The sequence below is a fragment of the Oryx dammah genome, unplaced genomic scaffold, assembly GCF_014754425.2.
Source record: "Oryx dammah isolate SB20612 unplaced genomic scaffold, SCBI_Odam_1.1 HiC_scaffold_8, whole genome shotgun sequence".
NCBI classification, from domain to species: Eukaryota; Metazoa; Chordata; class Mammalia; order Artiodactyla; family Bovidae; genus Oryx; species Oryx dammah.
The window spans coordinates 27932585-27941745 of record NW_024070192.1 but is presented as its reverse complement, the minus strand read 5'-3'; the positions used below and the strand labels follow the sequence as shown (position 1 = coordinate 27941745).

Below are 9161 nucleotides of genomic sequence, written 5' to 3'. Positions count from 1 at the left end.
CCAGAGGTCACCTTCCCAGAGAAACTTTATTTTCCACAAATCTCAAGTGCAAAACATAGATGACCATTTTTAATAAGCACAGTCAATTTTTAACCACAGGAATTATAGTTTTAAAAAATACAACCAATTTTTATATTTCAAAAATATCTCAACTCAAATAAATTAATTTCTTAAAAAGTACACTTTTCATACTATTTGTTTGGCATGACTGGTTAAACTGATGCAGCCACACCGAGAGCTGTGGGCACACACATATGCAGTGTGCTCTCATCCTGCAGTGCCCACAGCTCACCCGGGGGACCCACACTCACACATGACAAGGAACATGCAATGATAGAATAGCCTTTAAAAAAGTGACAAATGCGACTTTGTCACGCCCTCTGCTTCTCACTGTAGCCTGAACACAGCCGTGGGTGGGGGCTCCAGCGCAGTGGGCAGGGCAGCCGCCACCTCTGGAGGCTATGGGGTCGTCACACTGCCCAGCCTGAGACAAAGGCGCATCCCCAGGCTGCCGCACACCCACCCCACATGCCTGCTCCCTCCTCCCCACAGCAGTGGTAACGAAACCTCCTCAGGTAGGGCCAGTGTGCTCAAACCCTAGCTGAAGCTGGTTTTCCTTCTGGGCAGAAGTAGAGATTCGATGCCTTTCTGTTTTGCAGTCTGTTAATGCTGTCTCTCTTAAAAATTCCAGTTTTAGCAGTTTCTATCACAACAGTGGGAAAAAGCCAGAAAGCCAGCTGATCTGCTTCACAACACGAGCCAAGGCACTTTCTCAAGCCTCCAGGGAGATGGAAAAGGCTGTCCACTAGCCGAGGGCTCCTGTCTGTGTGGAGACCACGTGGCAGCGGCAGCATCATGGACTGAGTGGAGAAGCTGGCTGGGCAGGCGACATCAGGCCAGGGAGAGGGTGGCAAGCTGCGTGCAGGGTCGTCTGGACTGCTTGGCCTCCAGGGACATGTCACAAGCTGCAGCAGCGCTGGCACTTGGGGGAGAATCTAGCAGCCTTCCTGCGACTTGTCACTAGTTTGGGGGTGAAATTTACAATCTCTGCTCATGGTAACTGACCTAAAACAAGATATTAAGAACCAACTGGGAAATGACCCGGGATCAGATTCTACTGAAAGAGCAAGACCCCCAGGGGCTGTAAAAGTGTTCTGCAGGTGTGGAGCTTCTGGAAATCTCTTAACTGCCAGCAGCTTGAGCAGGTTCTTCATAACCTGGACTGCTTTAACAAAGTGGGGGCTGGGTGGGGGGGGGGGGGCGCAGTGTATGTAACAGACTGGAAGTGAAGCTGAAACCAACCTCAAGGTTTCGGTGCCTGGGCCTCCAAGGTGACACCAGGACTGAAGAAGGGGCGCTGAACCCTGACTTCTTAAGTGTCTTGGTGTTTGAACACTTATTACAGGGCAAACAAGATGAGCTGCTGCACAGGCTACCACTGCTCAGACTGTGGGTGCATCTGACACTTCCGGCAGGTTCCGGAACTGTGGCAGGACAGGGAGGGCCTGGTTCCCCTTCGAGATCCTCTAAAGAGAAACATACTTGCTATCAAGCCAGCCTGTGAAACAGCAAAACTGCAGAGCTGGCTTTTAACCAAAATTTAAATGTTGGAGTTCAACCACTAGTTAGCAAAGGCTACTTCTCAGTGAAGACACAGCTCAAGGGACTGGCTCCCGGGTGCCCACTCTGTGGCTGCCCCATGGCCAGGCCTGCTCACACCAGCCAGGCTTGCCCTCCAGACCCTGGGGGTCTCCTGACCACTTAAGGTGTAGCTTCTGCACAAATACTCCCAAGAATTGGACTTTTGCTTCACAGAGGCCAGTGTGACTGACCTGGTGCCCCTCCCAGCTTCCCAAGTAAGAGATGTAAACCGCTGAGTCTGTGCTGATAGCCCAGGAACAAAACAGGTGGGCCAGTGATCACCTTGTATCTGGTGACTGGGGACCCACAGCCCGCCAATCTTCCCTGGATGTAAGGTGTCACAAAAGCTCATGTCCCAGGAGGCCCAAGTAGACACAATTAGCCACCTACCTGGAAACAAAGCAGCCTCAGAACACAAGGAGGGGGAGTGGGGAGTCAGCCTTCCTGCCTGCGCCCACACTGCACGTTTAAAAGCTGCCGGGCCATCCCCGGAGGCGCCTCTGGGGGAACACAGGTGACAGCACAGGTACACAGAGCCGAGAAGACAAGGCGACACAATGCCCCCGAGGGGCCTCAGTCACAGCCCTCCAGCAGCAATGGAGACCCTGAGCAGAAGCCCAGGCAGGGAGAAGCCACGGGACTGAGGCGACATGGAGCCAACAACACGGATGCTGCCCCAGCAGACTTGCACACACATGCTCAGGAGCAACCACTGTGGCTGGTTCAGCTGTGTTTATCACAATGTGGGGAAACGTAAAGCAGTAACACCAAGAGTTCTCTCTACTTCAGGAAAAACAGCATAAGGAAAAAAAGTACCAAAGTCTCAAGATTGCAAAAACCATCCATCTATATACATCAGGGGTAACTGTCAGAGCCTTAGGGGTCCTGGTGGGTGAAGGTGTGGGGGACTCGGGGGGGGGGGGTGCAGCAGAGCACGCTGCCGTAAGGTGCCCACGCTCCAGGCCAGCACAGCCCCTGAGGCAGATCACTGAGACTGCCACACAGCCTTCCTGGAGACCCCAGCCTGGTGGCTGGCTGAGTAGGACCCAGCGGCCGCCAGGCCTGCGACACCCCACGAGGTAGTGAAGTGGTTGCAAAGGTTTGCTGTGGGTGTGAGGCCTGGGGTGACCTCTGCCAACTGAGCTCCAGCCTGTCGGCAGGCCCTTTGAAAAAACAGAGTAGAATCACCTGTCCAGGGAGGGGTGGACAGGGCTGGCTCTTCCTTGAGGAACCCCGTGGGCTTGTCTCTGGGGCTCCCCACCCCCAAGAACAGATCTGAAAATGGGGTGCCAGTGACTCCGCTTACTCCTGCTGAGCTGGGGAGCCCAGCGACAGGCGCCTCCACGCCTGGGCAGGGTGCCTTCAGGGACCTCCCTGAGTGGGCAGCTCCACGAAGCCAAATGAAGGGCCTCGTCCTGGTTCCCACCATGTCCTCCAGGCAACAGCTGCCCCCCCAATCTTGCTTGTGTGAGTGTCCAGAGAAGCTGCCCGCAACCAGCATGGTCCTCCACATGGGCTCTGCCCCACTACCCTAATCCACCACAGAGACTTTCTTCTATCCCAGCCTCTGGGCCCGACCGCAACCACTCTCCTCCAAGCTATGCTGCCAGAGGGCCAGGCCCTCCACCCTTGCCCAGAGGCACCTGGGAACCATGGCTGCTGCCTTGGTGTCCTTCCCGCTGACAATAGCAGGAGTCCGAACAGCTCAGAGGACCGCTCAGTCACGCCAGCCCCAACCCTGGGTCACAGGTCTCAGTCACCGAGGTGGGCTGGACTCAGATCTTATACAGAAAGCTGGGCACGTAGTCGAACCTGAGGGCGGGCTGGCTGGTCCCGCGTGGCTCCTGCGTGTAGTGCAGCCGCAGCAACTCCGCCAGGTACCGCACCACCTTGACGTCCTCGTGCACGAGCCCCAGCGTCAGCTGCAGGAAGCTGGCCTGGCGACCAGCAGCCAGCTCCGGGGCCTCGCCGCTGTGCGCGGGCAGGTGCAGGTGATGGCAGAAGGTGTAGAGGAAGGCTTTGGCACACAGCTGCGCGAGCATGCTCTGCACGTGCAGCAAGTAGGTGCTGCCCCGCCGGATGTGTGTGCGGTGGTCCGCCAGCCGCGGCACCAGGGTGCCCCTGTAGAGTGGGCAGCGCAAGGTCTTCCGGTCCAGGTCAAGGATGCTCATGTAGCGGCTGTAGCGGCTCAGGGCGTGCAGGGCACCGGCACTGGAGGGGGATGCCACCCTGAAACACACAGATCAAGGTCAGGGGGCAGAAGCTGGGGTGGGGCCCCCTCTCAAGAGGCCAGCCCCGGCCAGCCCCACTCGCTGGTGCTCTCTGGAAGGCAAATGTGGTCACGACGATCTTCATGGCTCCTCAGCCCTCACGATGGAGGTCAAATCCTAGTGTGGCCCATGAAGCTCTGATGACCCGCTTTCTGCTGGTCTCTGAGGCCCAGCTGTTACTTCCGGGGACTCCCCTGCAGCCATGCCAAGCTTTCCAGCGGGGGGCAGGTTCTGCTCTGCCTGAACACCAGGCCCTTCCTGCTGTGCCCAGCTTAGGACAACTCAAACCTCACCCAGCCTCCCTGACCCCCGTGTGCACCCATTTCTTCCTCTGTGACCTGGTCAAGTTCCTTCACTTCTGAGCCTTGTCTTGGCAGACGCTGGTCCTAGCTACTGGGTTACCTCAGAGGCCAAGTCCGGGCTGCTCAGGACAGCGCCTGGCTCTTACCCCCAGCCTGGTGCTGACCAGTGTGGTGCCAGGAGCTTCTGCACACTTGGATCTGTAACTCATGTGCCACCCTGCATGTCAGAGGTGGGAAAGTGGGCGGGGTTCGCTCAGTGAGGGAAGGAGTGCCAGGGGAGGGAGGGGAGGGACTGTCCTGGGTCCAGCTCTCAGATTCCATACTGACTTAGCACATGGGACCAAGCCCAGTGGACACACAGAGGCACCCTCTGCTTGGACCCTCTAGCACTGACCCTCAGGGGCCTCGATCTGCCTCCTATCTCAGTGTCCAACCTGCCTGCCGGCCTGGCTCACCACCCACCTCAGCTCTGAGCACCCCTGGGGCCCGGGTTCAACATGCATCCCGCAGGCAGCCCTTTTCTGCTCTGAAGGGCAGCTGCAGGACCCCCGGCCTAGCCTTGGTTCATCCCCTCAGAGTGGCCCCCACCTCATCGCTGCTCACTGCCCGGGACACCTGTAGAGAAGCCGCAGCAAGGCCAGTCCCCACTCTCCTCCTGGTCTTTCAGTCAACCCTCCAGCGACAGGTGCCCTGGAGGGCAAGGCCCCCAGCCTGTCCACTGTGGCTCACACCCACGCAGGACCCTCTGGGGGCACACGTCAATTCTCAACCTCTGTGCACTCAGGAGCTCTGGGAGGGAGGGCTCATGGCACGAGTCATCAGACAACTTCCAAGGTCTCAGCTGTCACTGTTGACGAGCGTCCCACTTTCCTGGAGGGACCCTCCATGGCTACAAGGCCAGGGACCAGGGCCTGGCTCCGCCCCTGCCGCCCAGCCTACCTTCCTCAGGGCAGGTCTTCACCCCGTGGGGACATCAGAGCAGCAGACGGGGATCAGACGCAATTGGCCCGACACCCAGCCCAAGGAGAGGTCACAGCTGGGGTGGGAGCAGGGCAGCCTGTCACAGGGACGCCCCACTGTGGACACATCTGTAATCCAGTCTTGGGCACAGTGGCTGCCACTTAACAGCCTCAGTAAACATCTGGCAAATGACTGCTCAGTGACGCAACCCTCCTATTTCCCCAAAAGGGAGGAGGGCCCTGCCTGGGTGCCCACTGCAAGGGAGGAACTCAAGCATGCCCTTCTCTATGGTCCAGGGACTGGACTCCAGCTATCACCCCTCTCAATGCCTGCATGTTGCCGGTAAGCAAAGGCAGGTGTGGGGAGAGGAGCAAGGAGGCTGAGCCCAGAGCACACTCAAGGGCAGGAGTCCCTCAAGCCAGGCAGAGTAGAAAACCCCAAAAGGAACTGCTAAAGCACAAGGGAGTGAAGTGGAGACAGAAAGCTTTCAAGAGGCGGAGGAATCGGCTCCCACAGCCGACAGGACAGTGGAGGGGGAGCCAGGAAGGATGCCTCTCCCAACACCGCTACCCTCCTAAGACCCAGACCTCGCCTCAGTCATTTACACCATAGTGTGAACTAGAGACTCAGCAGGGACCTGAGATCCAGAAGTCCAGTCATTCCCAAACCTTGCTGCAAACCATGTGACTCCACTTCATACCCCAAGCCAACCCGATCAGAATCTCTGCAAGTGAGCCCGGGATTCTAAAAAATGCTCCCAAACAGTTTTGATACAACAAGGTACAGACCAGGGTCGGGAACCACTTCGCAACTGAAGTCCCTTTGGAAAGGATCTGCCCAAAGTGACACAGTGAGTTGGTGTGCTGCCCCCCACAGGACCCATGAACCTCAACCCAAGGGACAGCCACCCGACACCTCATCTCTCATGGCCAGGGCCCGTCCCACCCTGTGACCAGTTACCTCTGCAGGCCAATAAGCTTCCACTTCTGGAAGTCTGTGATGTGCAAAGGGGAGGAGAGCCAGTGTTTCACGGGTTTGCCATGGCGGCCGTAGCCAGGGACAAAGATGGAGAGTGCAGTCACCAGCTTCCTGACCATGGCCTCCTCTTCCCCCAGGACCACCAGTGTCCTCCCGCTGAGCAGGGAGTAGATGGCTGGGTGGGCAAACGGGTACTGGCGGATGAACTTTAAGGCGTTCTGGCCTGCCCTCTTCTTGTGCCTCTCGGAAGAGGGGCCAGCAGGAGGCACGGAGGAGGGAGTCCTGTCGGAGCTGGTGGAGGCTACGCTGCTCCCATAGCTGGTGGCGTCAGAGTGGTCATCTAGGCTGGTCTTACTGCCGTCTAGGCTGGTCAGCAGGTGGCTCGGGTCCAGCTCGTAAGCAGGGAAGCCTTCACAACTATTGTCTCGGGAAGAAGGACTGGCATTTTCCACCGAGAAGTCCACGTGGAACCCTTGGTCCTTCTGCCGGTAGCGCTGTGGGGGAACACTCACGACCCCGTCCTCATCGGAGAGTGTGTGGCCTGGGGTGGAGAGTGGCACCAGCAGAGCACCAGCTTCCCTCCCGATGCAGCAGGAGGCATCTGTCTGTAGCGAAGTGAGGCCCGAGCTGCCCTCCTCAGCCTCCCCCAGCTCCGGTGGGCTGATGCCTGCCTGGAAGTGGATGGCCCCCTGGCCACCCTCTGCGTAGGACTCCTCCTCGTTAATGGCACTTGGATAGCTGGCCTTGAAGTCGTCGGGGATGAGGGCCTCAGAGGGGCAGGTGCTGAGGACTTCGATGCTGTCCCCGCTGATGGTCCTGTGGCTGACCGCCTTGCTCCGGACCACCTGGGGGCTCAAGGGCACTGTGAGGCTGGACTGGCTCTCAGACTTCGACAGCACAGAGGTGGGTTTCTCTGTGCCCAGAACCTCGATGCTCTCTCCGCTGCTAACGCTCCCTTTCATGTCCATCTCCAGGTAGTCCAAGTTCTCCTGGGGGTCAAAACTGCTCGATTCCATCACCACCACTTCCCTTGACGCCTCATCCCCAAGGTCCTGCTCCATCTTGATGAGCACAGACTCCACGCTGGATTTGTAGGAGCCTACGCTGATTAGCACTTGAGGAACCGAACAGTCTTCCGGAGACTCAGAAGGCGGCCCGTAGTGATGGGGCTTAGAGACTGTGCTCTCCTGTTTCTCAGCCGGTCTGTCGCTGACCTCCACCAAGTCTTCAAAAAGGAAGCTGGTGATGTGCTGCTGCTTCAGGAGTGCTCTGTCAATCTGACTGGTCAGGAGGTAACAAAGGTCCCCTCTGAACATGTGCTCAACGTGGCGGAGCTGCGCCAGGGTCTGGGTGAAGTACTCAGTGTCACAGAGCTGCTCCAAGGTCTTGAGCTTCTTGTCGAAACACTTGGTGGACTTTGCTTTGATGAGTTTCGGGGTGTAGGAGGGTCTGCAAGCATAATGGTCAGTGTCAGCAGACTCTTCAGGGTCAGAGGTAGTGGCTGCCTGGCTGGGCGGATCCTGGGTGTGCTCCGATTCCCTAGGACAAAAACTGGACCCCCTCAACTTGCGATGAGGATATGAGCGGATCTGCCTCAGAAGGTCTTGATGTTCGATGATGGACTTCTCTACGCTAGCCAGTTCATTGGCCTTCTCGATGGCCTGAGATGAGTAAAAGCCTTTGTCGTTAGCTTTCTTCTGGATCTCTGTCTCCGTGTGTAGCACTGTCCTGGTGTAATCTAAATCTTTCAGTTTTTTTTCAAGTTCCCCGGCAAAAGCCTTTCTGTTCCCTGTCTTCAAGCACTCTGATGCTTTGGAAAATTCAGCTGAGAGCTCCTGGAACTGCTGCATAATTTTGTGCTGGTCTGCCGAGATATAAGCCATACAAAAGGGCCTCACAAAGCCGCGGGCCTCCAGGTCGTACAGGGTGAGATGGTGCACGTAGGCAAAGGCCCCTTCCTTGGAGTCTCCTAGCACCACCTTGGAGTCTTCCACGAAGTTCAGTTTGGGGTAGGCAGAGCCAGGAGGATGCCCCACGAAGGAGGCCTGGTAGTCCACAGACATGATCCGCAAAGAGAAGTAATTAAGATCAAAAGTACCAAAAACTTTGGTGTCATTGGGGATGGTCAGTAAGGGCTGGGGTCCCACCTGCTCAGAGAATTCGGAAATAAGGATGAAGTCCCGAGAGAACTTGGCCCCGGACAGTTTGGACCATGGATTGGCTCCTTGGCTGGCGAAGGGGAAGAGCGGCACCGAGTACTCCTCGGGCAGTGCCGGCTCATGGTAAGGCTCCTCCTCGTACTCGTCCTCTTTGGTGAAGGCCACCACGTCAGGGGCGCTGATCATATTTCCAGGTATATGGGAAGAACATGGAGAGGACGTAGCACAGATGCGGAGGCAGCCAACGCGGGGGAGCCAGGCCTCTGGAGGAGGAAGCAAAGTCCCTGCGGAGCAGTCTTCTTTGCGTCCTCAGAGGTCCGAGGCTGCCGGTCATAAACCAGAGGTTCGAGCTCCCGCAGCCCCTCAAAGGTGTGGCTCCTTCAAGGCTTCCGGAGGCCTCAGGAACTCCGCAGGTCAGGAAGACCCAGGAGACTGGTTGCCCTTCGCCTCCTCCCGCGACCGCGGCAGGCGCAGGGCACTCGCAGCGAGGTCACCGGCGCTCCCCCGAGCACACCGCCACGGCAACAGCCCCACCTCTGGACGGCTGCCCAGTGCGGGGCTACGGGCTGCCGCACGGACCAGCCAAGCGTGGCGACTCCCACGGCCCGAAGGCAGAAACCGTCGCGGCTCCTCGGACGCCACAACCCGGATCCAGCTACCGCGGCGCCGCCATCTTGGTATCACATGACTCGCGCTGTCGTGCCGCGTGACCCGGAAGCGTCCGCGTCAACTTCCGAACCGGAGAGCTGCGTCTCCCGAGAGCGAGCGGGAAGGCAGGGAAGTGAGGCTGCCGCGCAGGGCGGCCTGGGAGTTGTAGTTCACGGGGCTGTGCGACTAGCGCTGGCGGAAGC

General features: G+C 58.0%; 1 protein-coding gene across 1 annotated transcript; it reads right to left on the bottom strand.

The window, feature by feature from the left end:
• Positions 1–7: 7 nt before the first annotated feature.
• Positions 8–9133, bottom strand: SMCR8 (SMCR8-C9orf72 complex subunit). Its single transcript, XM_040245832.1, has 2 exons — positions 6134–9133; positions 8–3870 (listed from the first exon to the last, which is right to left on the bottom strand). Exons 1-2 carry the CDS (start codon positions 8494–8496, stop codon positions 3417–3419), a joined length of 2817 nt encoding a protein of 938 aa, XP_040101766.1. The 5' UTR covers positions 8497–9133; the 3' UTR covers positions 8–3416.
• Between the last annotated feature and the right edge of the window lie 28 nt (positions 9134–9161).

Bases quoted from the DNA above. Each gene is read 5' to 3' on its own strand.
- SMCR8 (XM_040245832.1), bottom strand. From the start codon at position 8,496: ATGATCAGCGCCCCTGACGTGGTGGCCTTCACCAAAGAGGACGAGTAC. The intron at 3,871-6,133 runs GTAACTGGTCAC...TGTGTGTTTCAG, and splicing joins AAGCTTATTGGCCTGCAGAG to GGTGGCATCCCCCTCCAGTG.